The following is a 21,065-nucleotide window of genomic DNA, read 5'->3' as shown; positions in this document are numbered from 1 at the left end:
GTACAGCAACACCCGAATGATCAATGAAAGAAAATCACCCCAGCACTCTGGTAGAGACGTCACCTTTTGCTATCGCGTCGGCGTTGCTGGAGCGGAAGGGGGCAAAGTTAAAAATCTCCACACTACCAAAATAAAAAGTAAGGGGGGCGGGGGGGGTGAGGGAAGACGGTCCCTGAGCATTACGACTACAAGTCCCACGATCCTCCGCGGCGCTCCACGGTGCATGCGCGTCTCACGTGCTTCAGGGGCGTTCTCTTTTTTTCCTTCTCGGGCGCAGCAGCTCGTGGTTTCATTCGTCTCGGACTGGCCTGCGAAGCGCCAGCTCTGGGAATGTGTGGGTGTAGCCTGGGATTCGGGGTACCAAGGTGTCACCTAGCACTGGATTCCGCAAGTTGAAAGCCACCGGTGCATTCGTCTTTCATTGTCGTGATAACCGCTACCTTCGGCTTTTACCAGCAAAAGTAAGCGCGCTTTATTATTGCTCTTCTTATTGCGTTTTGTGTTTTTGTTGGGGGTTTTTCCCCCACAAGAAGCGCTTTTTTTAGTTAACTGATCTTTGCTTAAGGCCCTGGACAGCATTCAGACGCGGGGCTGTGAGAAAAGCTGTCAGAAACATGGCACTGTTTACCTGTGACGTCTGATCGCACGAATATGCAACAGCAGTGGGGCAAAGTCGCTTTAACACTTTATTGTTTTTTTTTCCTTTGCTTTTAATGCCAGCCGTTTGCTGACGTCTAATGTATGGCGTTGTTGGCTGCTCGTGTGTTTGTTGTAGGTTCCGGAAGGCCGGGTTGTCTTGGTTTTCTTGGTTTGCGTGCGGAAAAAGGAGTTGTTTTTTTCCTCGTGTACTAAATATATACCGATGCATCTTGCGCGAAAGAGCCCAGAGTATATTCAAATGACAAGGGGCGTTTTGTTTTGCGTCCAAAATAACCTGTTGCCTTGTAAACGTGTACAATAAAACGCGGTGATTAATCTTCGCGGGGAGAAGCAGTTTTCATGTCGGTGTTTTTTTTAAGAGGTTAACCTCGTCTTTTGACGTCCTTTCCCCCCCGGATCGTTACCGTTGTGTTTGTGGGTTGGAGCCCGGCTGCCGTGTGGCTGAAGCGACGCGGTCTGCCTGTTGCGATGACAGAACGCAGACGCCGCTGGCTCGGACAGTGTTGACGTTGTTCACGAGCAGTTCCGCAATTCCTCAGGTATGCGCCCGCTTGGCGTCTGGGCTCGCGGCTCCGCAGGTCGGGCGGATCCACGCGCGGGGTTGCGGGTTCGGATGCGGCTGTGTCTCCGGGATGCCTCTGGCATTGCACGGAGACGAGCCAACAGCCACCGAAACAGAAACGCGCTTGGAATGATGCACACTCATGCGATGAGTAAAGTGCTCAACGTGCGTAACAGACTTCGGGGGGACTGTGCTGTGTAGCTCGCAAGGCACTTATTAAATATCCTACAAAATGACAAGGCTGCGGGGTTATCTCGGCAGGTAGACCAGATTTTCACTTTCCTTCGCTCTTTTTGGTCATCGTCAAAGTTTTTTTTTTCCTTTCTGCACACGCCTGTGTAGAAGCTTTGACGGGAATCGGCGTTTTGTTTTGATTTTTATTCGGGTGCTGTTGTGTTGTGGCGGATGCTGGCATTCCGGCTGACCGGGGCGTTAGATCGCGCTGGGATTAACGGCGTGTAAACAAACCGCGCGGGGGGTATCGGGGCGCCCAGCCCGGCACCCTCGCTGGCGATATTGATGAACCGCTGTCCAGCACTTCACGGAATTAAACAGCTAAGAGCAGAACACGTCTGCCGTCTGCATCTTTCGCTGAGCCGTGCGAGAAATTCACCTGCCTTCCATCGTGCGTACAGAAGTCCTTGATCTCAGCCCGGTGGTCTGTGTGCTGGCCCCCGCGCTCGACCGAGGAGGGGTGGAAAACCCACGGTAGGGCAGAAACGGGGGGTGAGGGGAGTTCGCCATTGTTTCCAGCTGTGCCTCGGGTAGACGGGGGGCTGCGCGCACGAACCCTCGTCGCTGGATTGTAAAGGTCGCTGTCGACGGAAATTAATGTGCGCCCAGCAACCGCGGGCTGCCGACGAGACTCCCCCGTACGTCAGCGGGCACGCCGGAACCCCGACTTTTAAAGTCCACGGAGGGCTGCGATAGGACACACATGGCCGTTTAAGATCGTTAATGCGTTGTAATTGTAGAGAGTTGTTTTGCTGTCGCTGCTGCTGCATTGCCACGGCCCCCCTCGATGCGTCATGTAACGGGCGGTGGGAGTCATCCGATGCCCTGATGCGGATGGCGGCGGGGGAAATCCCTCGGTGCTGAAAGGGAGGTGGTCTCTTTCAGAAGAGCACAGACACCAGTGTCTCCTAGAAGCAGCAGGTCTGGTAAAGACAGCGAGAGCGATCGAGCCACGGTGCAGCGCCGTCGGTCTCCCTGTGTACCGAGGCGCAGCAGGACTGCCCTCGCCGGCGAGCTGTGTTTCCGCCGGCGGAGCCCAAACCCCACGTCGGCGGCTGGAGCGGAGGGGGTTGCCTGCGCGCTTGGGCACTCCCGCTCCGCCGGTGCCGGAGGGCTCCCCGACAAGCCGAGAACTGGGGAACCCCTAGCCAGCAGGGCTCACCTCCCGTCCCCAGGGTCTCGGGAGGTGGACTGGATCCCTGCCGGAGCCGCCCGGAGACTCCGAGCGAGCGTGGGGTCGGGCTGTTGTGGGTCTCTGGCAGGCTGCGTTTGTGTGCAGTGTGTCCCGGGGAGGTGTAGCTGGTGTAGATTATGGGGACGTACATGTAGGGGGTCTTTCTGGTCTCTCTCTGGAGGTCACAGCATCGGGTTAGCGGAGGGCGGCACTGTTTGGCTGTAGGGTTGCAGAAGAACCCCCAGCCTGCAAAGTGAAGCCACCGGATGTAGACGTAGAGACACGGAGGAGTTTACTGCCATGTGTTCATGTACACTGGAATTCTTATTCGCGCTGATCTCTCGGGACACACACAACACCACGCAGTGTAGACAGCACATCGCAAACATAATCAATTATAGCAACAGGAACAACAAATATGTTGTGGCACAATAAATATGCTGAGAAGACGGTAAATCTGACAGGAGAAGAAAGAAACCTCTGAAGGGGACCCCTCTGGTGCAGGCAAGCTCTCGCACCTGGCCTGTCCTGGCCTGCAGGCTCGTGAGCTCTCAGTCAGAGCCGCAGGCCTGTTCTGCTCCCAAGCTGAGCCCAGTCTCCCAGCTGTGGGCTGTGATGAGGATCTCTGAGGTTGGGGTGTCCGTCGCTGACCCGGCGCGGAGGGCCCCCTGGCAGCCTGCAGCGCTCCTCCTCGGGCTGGGGCTGGCGGCGCTGGAGGTGCACGCTTCAGGGGAACATGCCCGCCTCCAGGTCTGCTCCCCGCCGGCCCAAGCTTCGCAGCGCTCTGCGGGGCCGATGGTTGATTTGACAGCTGGGGGTGTCAGGTGGCGCAGGATGCTCAACAAAATAGCTGGCTGTTGGAAGACGTGGGAAGAAATAAAAGTACCAGCCGATGGCAGCGTGCCAGTCATGCCATGCTGCTGCCAGGGCAGGAATCCCAGGATCGATTTATTCCCGCATGGCGGGGTGGAAGGAGTCGGGCCCCAAGATGCAGCAGCTGCCGCCAGCAGCGGGAACAGTAGATGTAGTCCGCAGAGATGACAGTGGGGGACCAAGCCTGTGGTCTGGCTTCGATGGGCGTGGCACAGGAGCCCTGGCTGTCTCTGTCTCTTTGATCGTTGTGCTGTGTGGGGTTGTGTGAGGGTGGGAAGCAGCTAGTGCCTGGGGGGGGGCAGGACGCGGGCGTGCGGGCGGGCGCCAGCACTGTGCGCAGGGGTTTAATCACGGCGGCTGGACAGGGCCATCATCTCTCGGCCCGCGGCCCGCCAGTTCAGGCAGCGCTGGCCGTGTGGCGGGCCAGGCAGTGGGCCGGGCCGCAGTGCGACAGCGTCCATGTTGTCCGTTGACGCGACTCCTGCTTCGTGAGTTTTGCAGGGGGTTATTCTAGCAGAGGATCCTGCTGCCAGAGTTAGCTTCTCTGGGATATCCTGGCAGATTTGGCAGCGGCACGTCACAGCCCCCTGCTGCTTGGGGAGAGGTTCCTGGTGGGGGAGGAGAAGCAGCAGCTGGGGCCAAGGTACTGATACGAGGGTCTCGGGTTCCGCCCAGTTGAGCAGCAGCCAGACTGGCCCAGCAGCTCGTCTGCAGCCCCAGCTGCCAAGGCTGTCAAGCCGCGAGCATTTCGGAGGCGCGGAGAGGGAACCAGAGAGAAAGAACACAGGTGCATTGTCTCCGGCTCTCCCAGCCGCTCTCTGTGGTTTGGGAGCAGTTAAACTTGGCTCGAAGAAGGGCTGGCTGCTTGACATTTAAAAGCTCACAAACGCAAGAAGAATTCCCTGTGCTGGTTTTATGGATGAGGTTGCACAATCAGTCCGTGCTGCAACCCAGCGGTGATGAGCGCTTCGTTTTGGTGATATTGTGAGTATGCAGAGGCAGGGAGCAGGGGCATTTTTTACGGTGTGTTTAAACGCTGTCTGGATCAAAATCCTTGCCCTTTCACAAGAATGGGTTCCCACGAGCGACTCGTGCTGTATGTGGAGATGCAGTAGAGATTCGGAAAAGTTTATGCAACATCTGTTTTTTATCAAAAGCAAAGGTCTGATCAGGATGTGGCCGCGGTATCGGAGTGTTTCTAAATCTAAAACGTGCAGTTGCAGGAAACGACCCTTGGCGCCTTGGGTGACGGGGCGATACCAACGCAGGATGCAGCACCAGTGAAATTACTGATTGTCTGCGTGTTACCAATAAAACGCAGCAGCAGCACTAACTGCTGCGCACTGCCTGCTTCACCTGATACGGTTAAAAAAATCCATGCATATACTGTATAGCCATGTAATTAATACCCTGCAAAGATCTGTCAGCTGGATGCAGGAGCAAAAAGCCCAACCGCACAGACAGGTTTCTAAGGGCTTGACTGACGTTCCAGCCTCGGATGTGTTTTGAGAATGTAGGTGTGTGCGTGTCTGTCAGTGTAAGCAAGCCCTGAGCTCGCTCGCTCCTCCCTCACCTTTAAGAGCCAGGCTGTGAATCCTGCCTCGGGCAGGGCCTGGTAAACTGCTACCTGTCTAGGACAGCGTGTGGAGCAGTCAGGGCAGAGCTGGGAATACTGCTCCTCCTCAAAGCCAGCACAGCTCCGACTCGAGCAGTTGGCTTTTGGCGTTCGGTATATGATAAAGAGCTTTTTCTTCCCCAGTGCCTTTGCTGAGAATTTCTCCTTTTTTATTAGTTTGATAAAAGCTTTTATCCAACTCGAGACACAAGGATTACAGAATAGAAAGTCCTTGCCTTATAGAAGCAAAAAAGAAGCTCGAGATCCCAGAAGCTCAACAAGAGACAAAGCAGCAACGTTTTCAAAGAGTGGACAGGAGTTTTTTTCCTCTAGCTCGCAAGAGCACGGGCAGCTGTTTCCTTAGAGCCTTTGTGTAACATGTGTCTGGAGATGAGATGTGAGCGGATCTACAAAACACTTCACCTACTGGAATGTAGACTCTGTCCCTCAAGTAGTTATGCAACAGGCTGAAGGCAGGATCACAGGGCATTATTACATTCATTCAGATTAAAAAAATGCCTTTTTTTACTTTAAAAGCACCTCTGAAGGAAGAACCAGTGGAGCCATCAATCAAGTTGGTTTCAAGTTTAAACATGCTGTGAGTTTAAAGCTGTTAAAGATGAGCATGTTGTGTGCACTTCAGAAGTGTGTTTTTCAGTGGCTCTTTGTTCCCCATGTATAGCAGGTGAGACTGTTTTTACTGACATCGGGATGTGAAGCTGTATGGTTCTGGTTTCGGGCCGGGAGTGTGTGTGTGTGTGTGGCTCTGATTTCAGGCTGGGAGTGTGTGTGTGTGTGGCTCTGGTTTTGGGCCAGGAGTATGTGTGTGTGAGTGAGTGTGTGTGTGTGGCTCTGGTTTCGGGCCAGGAGTATGTGTGTGTGAGTGAGTGTGTGTGTGTGTGGCTCTGGTTTCGGGCCAGGAGTGTGTGTGTGTGTGTGTGTGTGTGTCTGTGGGGCTCTGGGTTCAAGCTGGGGCTGTGTGTCTGTGGGGCTCTGGGTTCGGGCCGGGCCGGGGCTATGTGGCTCTGGGTTCTGGCCGGTGCTGTGTGTCTGTGGGGCTCTGGGTTCGGGCCGGGCCGGGGCTATGTGGCTCTGGGTTCTGGCCGGTGCTGTGTGTCTGTGGGGCTCTGGTTCGGGCCGGGGCTTTGTGTGTGTGTGGCTCTGGGTTTGGGCTGGTGCTGTGTGTCTGTGAGGCTCTGGGTTTAGGCCGGTGCTGTGTATCTGTGGGGCTCTGGGTTCGGGGCCGGGGTTGTGTGTCTGTGGGGCTCTGGGTTTGGGGCCGGGGTTGTGTGTCTGTGTGGCTCTGGGTTTGGGGCCGGGGTTGTGTGTCTGTGGGGCTCTGGGTTTGGGGCCGGGGTTGTGTGTCTGTGTGGCTCTGGGTTTGGGGCCGGGGTTGTGTGTCTGTGTGGCTCTGGGTTTGGGGCCGGGGTTGTGTGTCTGTGGGGCTCTGGGTTCGGGGCCGGGGTTGTATGTGTGTGGCTCTGGGTTCGGGCCGGTGCTGTGTGTCTGTGGAGCTCTGGGTTCGGGCAGGGGATGTATGGGACTCTGGGTTCGAGCCGAGCCTGAGTGTGTCTGTGTGGGGCTCTGGGTTCGAGCTGGGGTGTTACATGCATATGCATGTGATAATAAGGTGGAGGGGTTGCTTGTGCAAATCTGAGCTCGGAGGCGTACGGCCCAGCGCCTTGCTCTTTCCAAGCTGGGTCATAGGAACAGGCCAGCGTGTCACTGCTGCCTCCCCTCTCCGCCTCAGCTTCTTCCTCTTCCTCTGCGGCTTCGTCTCTTTCCCACCTTCGTCCTCCTCAGCCCCACTTTCACTCATCGCCTCTTTTTCTTTGCCCTCCCTCCTCCCTTCCGTGTCCAGCCTTCCCCCTCTCCTCGTCCTCTCGGCGCCTGTCAGGCTTGCCATCTTCCTCCTGTCCGGCGCCGTCTCCTCTCCCTCACCCGACGTTGCTTCGTCCCCTCTTTGTCTCGGCATCTCTTTCTGCTCCTGTGCATTGTTGCGTCTCGCGTCTCGTCTGGGCGGAAAGGCGGGGGTGTCATTGTCGCTCGCGTGGCTTTTGCAGGGTTTTGGACCGAGCGGCGCCGGACTGCACTGCAGCCCCTGTGTGCCGCCCGTGTGCTGCCATGGGAAGGTGTGGCGATCAGGAAGAAGAAAAACATGTGCCCCGCAGCTCAGTGCAGTGCTTGCCCTTACGGGGATAGGGATAATGTCGTCACCCTGGCCTTCCCCTCTCCCCGGGATGATCTCATCGTGCCCAGCGAGCGATCATCGCCGCGTGGGTCCGGTGAGTCACCCGCGGCTCCTCCGCTGGGCTGAGGGGTGAGGTCACAGGCCCAGCTGCTGCGGCGGTGCGCGGGCTCGGGGGCAGAGGGGCTGTCAGCGCGCGCACTCTGGATCCCTGCGCAGCAGCGCCTCGCTGGCCTGGCCGTCTCTGCTAGAGGAGGGCCTTGCAGACAGCGGCCTAGCGCGCTGCAGCTGGTCGTCTTGTGCACCGCAAGCCCGGCCTATGCTGTCTGCCTTCTGCTTGCTATCTGCAAGGTAAGGCTGGCCCTTGAAAGGCTCTTTGTGTCTGGCTGGCTCTATGCTTCAGCAGAGAAGCCCCAGGAAGCAGCCTGGTTTTTCTTCGCTTGAATGGGTCTTGCTTGCTGCTTGCACATTTCTTTCAAAGCTCCTCCACTTCCCTTTGTAACTGATCTTAGTTTTTGTGTGTGTGTGTGGGGGGGGGCCTGTGTGAATTTGGCAGTAGTGTAGCACAGGTTTGTTCCCTCTCTTGTCTAAAGAGGAGGGGTCGCCCCAGGCTGGTTTTCCATCCAGCAGGAGGGTTGAGCCACCTGGATGAGCTCAGTGCTGACCTAACTGGAGCCGCTGTTCCCAGCACTTCTGGTGCTGCTGGTTTCAGGAGACAAGGAAACCCAGCAGATACTGTATAGGAGTCCTCCAGGACCAGAACTGTGGGTGCTTGTAGTTTTGTACTGTGCATTCATTTTTTTTTTGTTAGCTTCTCATCAGTAAAACGCGGCCAGCAGCTCACTTGTGACTTGGGAGGTTCTGCTGAAAGTGTGGCAGAGAGTACTGCTGTTTCAATGGGGGTGGTGTGGTGTGGTGTGTGTGTGTGGTGGGGGGTGTGGGTGCTGTTGTAGGGGGACTATTGCAAAAGGAAAAAAAAGCTCAGAGCTGAGGTTTCCTTCTGCTCGGCACTTCCTCTGCTGGCGCGTCCGAGATGCAGAGCACAGACCCCAGCAGGAGACAGGTGCTTCAGCTCAGACCGCACTGGCAGAGGAAGCCCAGTCCACAGCTGCAGGGCTGCTCTGGCTGTCCCCCCACCTCGAGGGGCAGATGCCGGGGATGGGGGTCACAAGGGTCCATCGTTCATTGCGCTGCTGAGGGGTTGGGGGTGGGAGTGGTTCACGTTCCTGTGTTGGCTGCTGCGCGGCTGAAGCAGGAACTTGACTCTGCCCGCCTGGCTTGTTTCTTGCACTGCGCAGCCTGTCTGCAGGAAGCCCGGCGTACCCCGCGCCCGATGCCAGCGTGATCCCAGGAGATCAGGAACGGCGCGCGCTGGAGCTGGATCTTTGGCAGGTTTGAGGGTTGCTGATGAGTCCTGAAACAACTCGTACAGCTGCGCAGTCTTCCTGCCGTCCCTGCAGGTGCCCCTTCTGTCTTGGGGTCGAATACCAAACTTTTGTTGTTTGTGCTCTTTGATATACTTGAATGCGGGCATCTCTTTTTTTTTTTTGTGGGGTTTTTTTCCTAAACCTGGGATTCCCAACCAGGAGGCTTTGGTGGGATGTGTAGCGAACCCTGTCCGGTCTCTCCAGTGGTTTCTGCGTTTGCATTTCACTGGGGCTGCTTATTCTTTCCAGTGGATGGGGGGGGGAAGCAGAGAGCACATGTGGAAATCATGCGGAAGGGCATTTAAACATCAGGACAGCACGTCTTTACACAAAGAGTGGGTAGGAGTCTGGAACAAGCTGACCTGAAGCCTTGTTGAAGCGCTTCTCTCAGGAAACAATTGCTGTCCATCTGTGGAGCGGTTAATGTAACGGTTCTGCAGTGCTGGACAGCAGGCAGGTGCTGTTTTGGTCGCAGCGCAGGTTTTTAATGGCAGTATTGTCAGCCAGGGGCCTCGTTCGATAGAACAGCTCCAGATCCTCCCGTTGCGCGAGCAGGTGCTGAACGAGAGAGCTGAGATCCGGAAGGAGAGGTCAGTGTGGAACACTGTGTGTGGGGCCAGCTCGCACCCGCTGCCATCTGGCTGGCTGCTGGTCTGTGGCCTGAGACCGGGCCAGGAGGGACGCCTGTGCAGTCCTGTGCTCAGAAAGCGTGCCCCGCTCCGAAAGGGGAAGCAGCGGGCGCTTTTCAGGAAGAACCTTTGGAAAGACCCTGGAGCGGCTCCAGGAAGCTGGGGGGGGGCGGGGTGGGGAGGGAGTTCACGGCAGGATGGCAGGAGGGATGGGAGTAGGTGCTGGAGGATAGAATGTCACGGGGAAGGCGGCGCGCTCCGGTTCCGAGACAGATCCCTGCCCCGTGCTTCTCAAATTCAGACCCTCCTCCTCCTCCTCTCATGCTGGCAAGATGTGAGAAAGACAGGACAGGTCTGGATTTGGTGCTTGCTTTCATCTCTGAACTCCTCCATGTTTACACTGCCTCATGTAGGCTGGGCGTCCCATGACGGTGCCTTTTCTGTCACTGCTCAATTGTTATTTAATGTCCGTCCTCAGAGCCTACCAGAGACAAATTCTTTGACCGTTCAAATCTAAACTGAAAGCTCACCTTTTTCCAGATGTCTGATTCCCTTACATTATATCTGTATGTGCTCATTTAATTTTTTTTACTTTTTATTGTTCTTTTTCTTTATCACTATGGACATTGTCCTTGGGTTTGGACAGGTGCTTTATAAATGTTTTTTTTTCCTCTTTAAGTCTTTGTTTCCTGACACAACTGTTCTTGTTCACAGGGTCCTTTCTGAAGGCAGAAACACGGAAGATGTCTCTGTGCCGGTGCTCAGTGAAGGCCAGCGAGTCCTACACTGGGGGCAGCCTGATCGATAAGTGGAGGGGTATTAAGGTGCTTCTGTTCTGGACCCGGGATGGGGAGAAGTGGCTCTCGTATGTGGAGGGGAAGGTCTGTGCCGAGGACATCTGCATTCAAGCTGCAAAGGCCGTTGGTAAGTCCAACACTGGGGGACTGGCACAGCGGATCTCCTGTCCCCCTGCAGGACAGCCCACACTGGGGGACTGACACAGCAGACTTCCTGTCTCCCTGCAGGACAGCCCACAGTGGGGGACTGGCACAGAGATCTCCAGTCCACACTGAGTCCCATACTGGGGGACTGGCACAGCAGATCTCCTGTCCCCCTGCAGGACAGCCCACATTGGGGGACTGGCACAGAGATCTCCAGTTCCCCTGCAGGACAGCCCACATTGGGGGACTGGCACAGAGATCTTCAGTCCCCCTGCAGGACAGCCCACACTGGGGGACTGGCACAGAGATCTCCAGTCCCCCAGCAGGACAGCCCACACTGGGGGACTGGCACAGAGATCTCCAGTCCCCCTGCAGGACAGCCCACATTGGGGGACTGGCACAGTGATCTCCAGTCCACACTGAGTCCCATACTGGGGGACTGGCACAGCAGATCTCCTGTCCCCCTGCAGGACAGCCCACATTGGGGGACTGGCACAGAGATCTCCAGTTCCCCTGCAGGACAGCCCACATTGGGGGACTGGCACAGAGATCTTCAGTCCCCCTGCAGGACAGCCCACACTGGGGGACTGGCACAGCAGACCTGTCCCCCTGCAGGACAGCCCACACTGGGGGACTGGCACAGAGATCTCCAGTCCCCCTGCAGGACAGCCCACACTGGGGGACTGGCACAGAGATCTCCAGTCCACACTGAGTCCCATACTGGGGGACTGGCACAGCAGATCTCCTGTCCCCCTGCAGGACAGCCCACATTGGGGGACTGGCACAGAGATCTCCAGTTCCCCTGCAGGACAGCCCACATTGGGGAACTGGCACAGAGATCTCCAGTCCCCCTGCAGGACAGCCCACACTGGGGGACTGGCACAGAGATCTCCAGTCCCCCTGCAGGACAGCCCACACTGGGGGACTGGCACAGCAAACCTGTCCCCCTGCAGGACAGCGCAGACTGGGGGACTGGCACAGCAGATCTTCAACATTGTACTGTCAGTTTTTCCTTAGTGTTGGGGGAGGGGGGTAGTCTGTTTGTCTGGTGGTCTAATTGTTGAGGTTATTAACTTATTGAAATTAAATAGTTATGCACAAGATCATGCAAAACAGAGCTGAGCTTGGAGGGAGCTCATAGCTTCCCCAGATTGCATACCAAGTGTCCCTTGACAGGGGTTTGGTTTTCATCCTGACCTTTGCAGCCTGGCTGGAATCTCAGAACTGCACCTGCGTGCGCTTGCCTTCGCTTCAGGGTCTGACATGCAGGAGAAGCAAGAGTGCTGCAGTCCACGTGACAGGATGTGCTGACCGTTCAACCAAGTCGCATGTTGGCTGTGTGTATTCACAGGGGGTGCTCTGCCTATGCGCCCCCCCCTCCACCTCCCCTCCGAGTTGGCCTCAGAATACCTCACTAACAAAGATGTTTCTCTTCCGATTGCTCCTGCAGGAATATCCCCGCTGTGCCACAGCCTGTTTGCACTCTATGACCCAGAGAAGAAGTGCTGGTTCAGTCCCAACCATGTGTTTGCATTGGCAGACGAGCAGAACTTGATTGTCCATTACCGCATGAGGTAGGTCCTTCTGGTCCCGCTGTTCAATTCCCGTCAATGGCCTTGGAGCGATGAAATCTGTGGGAAAAACACGAGCCATGAAGACATTCAGATGACAGGAGGTTGTTGGGCAACATCTGGCTGCTTCGGCTGTTCCAGATTTCCCAGCAGGCTGTTTCCAGACTCCCACAATCCTCCTGGCAAAGACGCGCTTCCTGTTTCCCGTCAGCAGCGAGCCTCAGACAGACTTTTTGCTGCTGCCCTCTTGTGTTGCTGCTGGTCCTGAAACCCCCTGGTTTGCCCTGGTCTTTGCCCGTGGGAGTGTCTCGGATCTGAATCAAGGCCCCACGTCATCCCTCTTCCAGCCTAAAAGGATTCGGTTTCCTTGGCAACATTGCCCTCATTCCTCATTTCAGCAGCGAGTCTGGGTGATCTGCTCTGTACAGCCTCTGGAGCCAGACGTGCCAGTGCAGGGCTGGAGGTCCCTGCTCTGGAACGAGCATGAGGAGGAAGCTCTGGCCTGAGCCAGCGTGAATGGTCTGGGGCCTTTTTTGCTTTTTCACGTCTGGAAAGCAGGAGACATGTAATACCCAGAGGATGGGGGGAGCCTGGTTTTGGGAACAGGGCCCAGCCCCAAGCATAAAGTCGTGAGGCTCTTCGAAGAGGCAACTCAGTTGTATTTTTTTTGGCGGAACTGGGGAGCAGGGCGCTCGTTTTAATTGTCCGAGTGCAGCGAAACTGCTGGCTGTCGACTTCCAAAAGCACTGTTGGTCTCGAATGTGCACTGTGGCGAACAGAGGATTAGTGCTGGATTAGTCTGCGCCCGAGAAACGTGAGCCTTCTTGTGCCCGTCTGCAGTGCGCAGCCTGCGTGCAGATCGCCGCTTTCTGGATGAGTGTCATCAGTTGCTTTTTTTTTCTCGGATCACTAGAAAACGCGTTCTCTCACTTGGCGGCTCGTTGATTCATAATTGAATTTTCAGAGTTACTAAACCAAAACTCTGACCTTTAAGTGGCTGCGGCGCGCACTACAGATCTGGCTTTGGTTTTTTGTTGTTGTTGTTGCTGCTGCTGCTGCTCTTGAAACTCGTTTCGGATTTAGAAAAACCAGATCGCCCAAATCGTTTTCTTTCTTTTGAGCCGCACGCCCGTCCTCTAAGGCAGAAGCCGCTGGTGCCTCGGCCCTCGCTGGGAGCCGAGCGCATCCGACCCTGGGTGATGTCATCCTCGCACGGAGTTCTCCGAACGCCGCAAAATCGCTGCGCGCTCCGGGCGTCCTGTGTGAACGATCGATCGGTTTTCTCTTCTACCCGCCGCCCCCCCCCCTTAACCGAGCCTTTCAGGTCATGGGCAGTTCGCAGTTCTGGCGAAAGGAGTTTCCCAAGCGCGGACTGTGTTCCATGAGGTTGGGTTTCTGGTGCGAGAACAAGAAAACAGAAAGCGAGCCAGAGCTGGGCACCGGCTTCTGGATCAGAGTTCCCCGCGCTAAAGGGAGAAGGAAAACTCTTGTCCCACTGTCGGGCGCTTTTTGAAACAAGTGCACTGCGGTCCACGGGAAGACTTGTTCCTCTGTTTCTTGGTATTGTATCAGTGCTGTTCTGAGTATTTGAACATCCTGTTGCTGACATTGCGTTGTACCCAGACGCTCTTATTCGTCAGAGACTGTGCATAGATTCTTCTTTTCTCTTCTCCGTACTCCCATGATGCAGAAAGGTCTGTAAAAGCCCAAAATTGATGCTCTTGTAGAACAGAAAATGAATTTTTAATTGAAAAAAGTCACACTTGTCATTTCGCACTTACTCATTGTCTCTGCTTGTGGCTTGCGGTAAAGGCCAAACGGCCATTTTTATTTTAGGATCCCTTGAACTCTTTAGTCAAACAGGTGAATGTTAGTGTGCTGAGATGGAAACTGAGGATCAAAATGATGGAGAAGTCCACTGTGTGGCGTGCATGCTAAAAATAACCCCAGCAGGACTGCACGCGTTTCCTTCTTAGAATGCAGGAAGCTGCTCTAATCCAAGAATGAGTGTGTTGAGAGAGCAGAGCCTTATCAGGTCTCCCTCTGTATATCCTGAGTGTAACAGATCAGGGTCCTTGTGCAAAATATTGGCATTTATTAAAGGATTTTTCCTGGCAAATGGAACCCAAGTTATTTCTTCCAGTGGCCATCGTGAATTACTTGGCGTAACCCTTGTTGTTGAGATGTTTGTAACCCCGGCGTCCTGGCCAAAATTCCCATTGGCCTTTACCAATCACGGCCCCCTAATAATCCCCATTATGAACTGGCTTCATTACTCTGTTCTCCTCCCCACTGATAGCTGGTGTGTGGTGAGAGTACTGGTGTACTATGGCTGCCATCACATCATCCAGGTGGGGCTGGATACTGGTAGTGGAGGAGGGGATCTCCATTGCCTGTAAAGTGCTTTGAGTGGAGTTTCCAGAAAAGTGCTATGTAAGTGTAAGCAATTATTATTATTATTATTATTATTATTATTATTATTATTATTATTAAAAGTGCGCTAGTAGTCCTGATGGCCTAAAACCCACTGCCTGAAAATGGAAGTCCAGCTGCTTCAAAGCACAGAGAAGTGTCTGAGAAGGGAGCACTGGCCTGGAGTGATGCCACAGCGAGCAGAAAGTCCAGATCTTCTCACGGCAGCTTCGGCCGGCTGATTAAACAGATGAGGAAGGTGTTATAAATCAGTGTGCTGTCACCGCTGCTGTCTCGCCAAGAAACAATGAAACTCTCCGCTCGAAGCCGTGGTCTGCCAGCGCCGACTCAGCTAAAACGTGCGATCGCTAGAGGTGTTTCATTATTGATCATGCGATAATGCAGTAACATAAGCATGGCCTGGGGGCTTCGGGGACAGCGGTAAAAGCTTCTTCTGGTATCTTCTGCGAGGAGCTGGCCCTGCTATCCAGTTTCAGAACTCTCTCCTCGGCACAGGGGGAGTGAAACATTAGAGTCTAAAAGCAGAAATTTTACCAATAAGGCCCTTCAGATTCCTGTGTGCGTTATCAGTGCTGCCTATCTCTTGAGCACTGGAGCTCATCTTCTGTCTCTCTCTCTCACTCCGAATCCTTCTCCTCTCTACTGAAATTCCCAGGAGTGGTATGGGAGGGAGTAGGGTTCTTAGAAACCGCCCACTTCCCATTTTGCTGATCTTAGCGATATTAGAAGGGCAAATATCTTCCCCATTTCTTCCTGGAGTCGTCCTTTCGATGTGCTTTTTCATGAGCTTGGCTTTTTGTCTCATCTTTTGGAGTTCTTCCTTGGCGGCATTCTTATTTCAGTGTTTTTTTTTTACCCTGTGGTTCAGCTGATATGCTGGTGTAAAAAAATGCATTCCTGCGTTCCTGCTCTTCTGCTTCACTCCTACATGTTGTTGCCGAGTGAGCCAGAGGGTGGAACCGGCAGGTCAGCTTTGAAACCCTTAGAGCAGCAGCTCCTTCTACAGGGAACGCCGAAGCCAATCAGTGACTGAAGGCTTGGAAATTCAGTCGATCAAGGCCACACCAGCTAATCGATTCAATTAAGAGCTGAGGGTCCTGCCAGAACCAGGTGTTAGGATCTCTGGTGCAAGAGACGGTTTTTCATGATAATCATCACATTCCTGCGAATGATTTTTTGTTCATTCTTTCATGCTTTACTTTACTTTTGTTTTGCTTAAGCTCTGATTTATTTAATGATCAGATTGTCTCCAGTACGTGGACCAGCTTGCTAAGGCATCTACGACTGAAAGCTCTCTCTGTTCTTGCACTGCTTAAGAAAAAGAGAGGAAAAAAACAGCCTTTGTGCTCTTTTTGTTGCCTTCCCCTGTGTGCATCCCTGTCCAGCACCCTTCCTTCCTCCCTTACTGCTGCACCTCTGGTTAGGAAGTGTTTTTCCATCCTGGCCAAATTTCCCATTGGCCCTTACCAATCATGGCCTCCTAATATTCTCCATCTATGAACTGGCTCCATGACTCTGCTCTCCTCCCCACTGATAGCTGGTGTGTGGTGAGCATTCTGGCGCACTATGGCTGCTGTCGCATCATCCAGGTGGGGCTGCACACTGGTGGTGGTGGAGGGGAGTCCCCATTACCTGTAAAGCGCTTTGAGTGGAGTGTCCAGAAAAGTGCTATATAAGTGTACACAATTATTATTATAATTATTATTATTCTCCCTTACATTATTCATCAGTCCTTCTCTAGATCTGAGGCTGTGCTGGGTTGGCCTACCAGAGGCCGGACAGGATCCGATTCCCCATGAAGTGCTTTAACTGGGAGCAGTTTAATCTTTGTAGTAGATTTCAATGCCAGGCGCCTGAAATCCGTATTCTTGTGCACAAGCCAGGTTTCAGTCCCAGGTCAGTGGGACTGGCTGAACAGATTGGCCTTGCTTAATGTTGTTAGAGAGGAATGTTTGTGGTAGGTATCTAATGTTCTGTTTTAAGTTTGGATTAAATGCAGCATTAAGGTGGGGGTCAGCTGTGGTTTATGAGAAGTTGTGCCCTCTGCCCTGAAGGAGCACCGCTTTCTTGCGATTTCTTCCGCTCGCAGTGCCGGAGCCCTGCGGGGGCTGCCGTCCGAATCCTGCAGGAGGCTGGTGGGCCTGACCCCAGTTTTGCCTTCCTCTCCCTCCCGCAGGTTTTACTTCCGCAACTGGCACGGCCTGAACGAGAAGGAGCCGGCGGTGTACCGGTGCGTGCTGCGCGGCGGCGGGGACTGGGGCGGAGGGAAGGCGAAGGGCGAGCCGGGCAGCCCCCTGCTGGACCAGCCGTCCCTGGAGTACCTGTTCGCACAGGTGAGGGGGCGTGACTCCGGCCTGCCGGGTGTGCCTGGACCGCAGCTGCCACGGCATTTTTGACAAGGGTCAACAGAGTTAGGCACGCAAGACTAGCTGCTAAGAATCCCAAACTCGACACGCGTCCCCCGCCAGCGATCAGAGCTGAACCCGCTGACAGGGTAATGCAGGAGGAGGTGATGTTGTGATGTAGTCCAGGGGCGTAATGACCTGATTGATTTAATTAATGGGGACAGTCTGTTTTGTTCTCCTTCACAGAGCTCTACAGTTCCCATTTTGAAAACCCAAAGTGTTTTTCAAAGTGTTGGTTAGCTGTGAAACTCTTCAGGCGTTTAAGTTTATCTTTAAAGCTTAGTCCGTTTCTTTTGTCCAGAGTAGCAGATGGACCCGGGGGAAACCTGGGGTCCCTGGACATTGCTCTGTATGTCCGTCTCAGACGGTAGAGATGCGTCACTTCAGATTTTAGCCAATGGAGAGAACCAGAGTTGTGAAAAAAGTTATAAGGCTCAGATTCCTAGTATTTATGCCAATAGTACCCTATTTTTTCACCCCATTGTCTATGTAGCTCACTTGTGACTTGGGAGGTTCTGCTGAAAGTGTGGTGGAGAGTACTGCTGCTTCAATGGGGGTGGTGTGGTGTGTGTGTGTGGTGGGGGGTGTGGGTGCTGTTGTAGGGGGACTATTGCAAAAGGAAAAAAAAGCTCAGAGCTGAGGTTTCCTTCTGCTCGGCACTTCCTCTGCTGGCGCGTCCGAGATGCAGAGCACAGACCCCAGCAGGAGACAGGTGCTTCAGCTCAGACCACACTGGCAGAGGAAGCCCAGTCCACAGCTGCAGGGCTGCTCTGGCTGTCCCCCCTAAGCCAGCGCCAGCCCCTGGGCTGAGTCCAGTTCAGTGGGTTTGTTATATTTCTTCAAGAGTCAGGACCCATGAGAGGGAGTTAGCCCCTGTAGTCTTAATCAATGATTAGTCCAGGTAGGTCTCTTCTTGGCTGGTCTCGGATCTAAGCGGGCAGTGTCCTTCCTCTCCCTGCCCCCTTCTAGGGGAAGCACGACTTCGTGAACGACGCCACGTCCCTGCAGGACATCCGCAGCGAAGCAGAACTCAGCAGGTTCAAGAACGAGAGCCTGGGCATGGCCGTCCTGCACCTGTCCAGCGTGGCCCTGCAGTCTGAGCGCTCTCTGGAGGAAGTGGCCAAGGAACTGAGGTAACTTCCTGTTTTCACCTGCCCGCCAAGCCCGCAGACAAGCATGTGTTGCATCTGTTTTGAATGTCTGCTGATAAAAGGGACCTGTGATCACGCCCAGCCAGAGTCGCACTTGACAGCATCAAAGGTTAATTATGGGTGAGCTGTATGAGAGTCAGCTGCTTGTCCTGAATTCAGGGGGTTACGGCAAGCAAGAAGGCTGTCCTGAACGCACAAGGGAGAACAGAGGGCAGGCATCCGCTTTCTTGTTGATGGGACACCATTCATTCACAGGGCAGTAGATGGTGCCAGCGCAGCTTGTGGAAATAGCTGCCACACTGTACAACCTAAAAGCTGATGGGATCTGCATGGATGTTGGTTAGAAAATGTGGATGTGTGATACCTTAACCCACTTTAACATGAGTACAATGTTCAGCAGCCCAAAGAAAAGCAATTTGATTTAAAAAGAATTGCGGTGCTTTGTCAGAATTGCCTCTGATTTGGAATCAAGAGTGTACCCCAAAGAGTACCCCAAAAGTATATGGAGTGTGTGTTTTCTTGCATTCCAGCACAGGATGCGCACACTCACACACATTTGCACATGCTGTGTAACCTGTAGAGCTAGATTTCTCCCGGCCTGGCTAGTCACTGATGAGCTCCAGTGAAGGTCAGGGTGGTCCATGGCTCTACCACAGCGGGGAATCGGCGATCGCTCCTCGTGTCGTGTGCTAAAGGATGGCACAGTGGCAGCGCCGCAGCCTCGCACCTGAAAGGTCCCGGGTTCGACTCTGGCCACAGGACGTGCACGTCGTTCTCGGGCTCACGTGGGTTTTCCCGGCGCGATCCGCTTTCTTCCCAGAACCGGGCAGCTGAGGTTTGGACCCTGGGCCCTGTGCGTTGTCATATCTCTGAAGGTGTTGAAAGTTGCATGTTCACCCTGCGTCCGTGCAATGATATAAATTAATCAAATACCGAGGAGGGGAAAAACTGGATCGACTGGAGAACTAAGCGATTAGTCTGCCTGCCTTGATTCGCCAGTTACCTTCATGTCAGAGCCATGGACATCGCTCCAGGACCGCGGTCTGGTCTTTTTCCCTGCCAAAGCCCTCAACAAGAGCTCCGCTTACCACAGCGACATTTTGTGTGCCTTGACCACAGGAGACTGTTTTTATTAGAGTATTTGCCTACCAGGTAATTCATGCAAATTGTGCGGCAGACAGGCTCAGCTTTTCAGGCATTAGTTCTGTAAGTGTCACGCACTGTTGTGGCTCCTGCGCTCTGGCGAATTAGAATCAAAGGGAGATCTGCACAGGGCGTGTTTTTTAAGGATTTGAGCTCTGAGTTTCTCATCATTGTTGCCTTCTCATTGGTTTGATTAGGTGCTTCCGACATTTTGAGCCAAACGCAAAAAAGCACCGCAATTGTCAAAATGTCCTCTTTCTGGCTGGCAGGGGACGTGACCAGCATAAAGTTCATCACCCTTGCTTTGAGACATGCATGTTATCTGAAAGGTCAGATGAGGCCTGCCAAGGGAGTCCCGGGTTCGAGCCTGGCAGTCTCTTCCACTGATCAGCTCAGGCCCCCGTCGTGTGCGTCGTGTAATGTTTGGATCTTTCCCTCCTCCGGCAGCTTCATGCGCTGCATCCCCAAGTCGTTCAGCCGCCAGATCCAGCAGAACAACTACCTGACCAAGCTGCGCATCCGGGGGGTCTTCAAGCAGTTCGTGAAGGGCTTCCACCAGCACACGATCAGCAAGGGCAAGCTGGGCCCCCAGGACATCATGTACAAGTACCTGTCCACCCTGGAGAACCTGGTGCCCCACTTCGGCTGCGAGGTCTTCCCCGCCACCTCCCTGGAGCTGCAGACGGAGGGCGAGAGGGCCGCCTTCTACGTGCGGGACTTCTGGAACCTGGGGCCCCCCGGGCCGGAGGGCTGCGAGCCGCCGGACGGAAGGGCCACGCACGAGGTCAAGGTGTCCGGGATGGAGGGGATCCAGTGGAGGGTGGCGCGCAGAGAGGCAAGTGGCGCGCGTTCCCCGCACCTCCTCCCACCCGAGTTTCCTGCTGGGCAGGGTGGAGGAGGCGTGACTGCAGCTCGCAGAGCAGCGCCCGCCGCGCTGCTGTTTACTGCAGCTCTTACTTCCTTTTGTTGCCCCAGCTGGGTCTACACAATCGTAAAACGTAAAATACACAATTAGTGGTACAATTAAGGCGCTTAATAGGCGTGGGAATTAAAAATTCCCCAGATTCAAGGGTAATAGAATTACAGTCAGTTGTCTAAATTGCCACTGAGGTGGAAGGAACTCAGATTGACTGTGCATGGGGTGGTCATGATAGTCAGTAATTACCTTGGTCTTCTGCACATTTGTTTGACTTCGACGTCTGACGTTTATAGCTGTTGTGCACCAATAATTTTGCTGGCTACCTTCACGGTCCCTCCTAGTCTGTTTTTATTTGTGTGTATTGCGGTTACCAAACTGGGCTTTCACCTCTGTGAACATTAGGGCAGATTCAATTAAAGTTCTGTGGAATAAAGTCACTGTTGTAGTATACGCATTAAAAGAGCGGACTTTTCTTGGGAAGAAGAGCTGCTTTTGACTCGCCTTGCATGTGGCGTCCACATTTTCCTTAAAGGTTAGTTTGTAATCAACAATAGTGTAACAGTAGTACAAAGATTTGTAAGTGTTGAGGAGCTCGTCAAGAGCTCGGTCTCTTTAGCCAGGGCGGCTGTCACAAGTGCGCTGCTCCACACCCTGGTTGCTTGGATGTGGTTGACGTGCTTCCCCCCGCCCCCTCGCCTTTTCTCCCCCCCCCCCCCCGTGTTCTCCACTGTTGTTTCTTCTCTGCGGTGAGCGCACCTCGCGCAGGGTGCGGGTGTTCACAGTGGAGTAATTGCCGTCTGCTGTTGGAGGTGACCGGCGATGGCCCGGATCGCGGGGGCTGGGGGGGCCCTGGCTGACGGTGTGTTCGATTCCAGGTGTCGGAGGGCTGCGTGGGCGGCGGCCACACCAGGAAGAGCAAGAGGGCGAAGGGGAGGACCAAGCTGCCGCAGCAGGTGGAGTACAGGAGCGAGCCGCAGTGGAGCTTCTTCTGCGACTTCCCCGAAATCACACACATCGTCATCAACGGCTACCGGGTCAGCGTCAGCCGGCAGGACAACAAGTCCATGGTGAGGAGGGGGCCCGCTCGGCTCCGGCCCTCTGCTGCGGTCTAGTTCCCCCAGTCACCCACCCTCCTTGGAA

At 54.4% G+C, this 21,065-nt stretch overlaps 1 protein-coding gene across 3 annotated transcripts in view; it reads left to right on the top strand.

The window, feature by feature from the left end:
* The first annotated feature begins 285 nt into the window (after positions 1-285).
* Positions 286-21,065, top strand: part of tyk2 (tyrosine kinase 2) — a 45,348-nt gene continuing 24,568 nt past the window's right edge. For 2 of the 3 annotated variants that reach the window (XM_088931580.1, XM_088931582.1), the window contains exons 1-7: positions 286-461; positions 10,077-10,286; positions 11,754-11,877; positions 16,484-16,640; positions 17,682-17,845; positions 19,454-19,841; positions 20,801-20,992. In XM_088931580.1, coding sequence (XP_088787706.1) covers positions 10,106-10,286; positions 11,754-11,877; positions 16,484-16,640; positions 17,682-17,845; positions 19,454-19,841; positions 20,801-20,992 — 1,206 coding nt within the window. In that variant the 5' untranslated portion in view covers positions 286-461; positions 10,077-10,105. Of the gene's footprint in view, positions 462-8,666; positions 8,767-10,076; positions 10,287-11,753; positions 11,878-16,483; positions 16,641-17,681; positions 17,846-19,453; positions 19,842-20,800; positions 20,993-21,065 lie in introns of those variants that run through there. The other variant, XM_088931581.1, reaches the window with a different exon arrangement.

The sequence above is a fragment of the Atractosteus spatula genome, chromosome 14 (assembly GCF_055471065.1).
Source record: "Atractosteus spatula isolate fAtrSpa1 chromosome 14, fAtrSpa1.hap1, whole genome shotgun sequence".
In the NCBI taxonomy this organism is placed as follows: domain Eukaryota; kingdom Metazoa; phylum Chordata; class Actinopteri; order Semionotiformes; family Lepisosteidae; genus Atractosteus; species Atractosteus spatula.
This window is presented reverse-complemented; position numbering and strand designations above follow the sequence as displayed.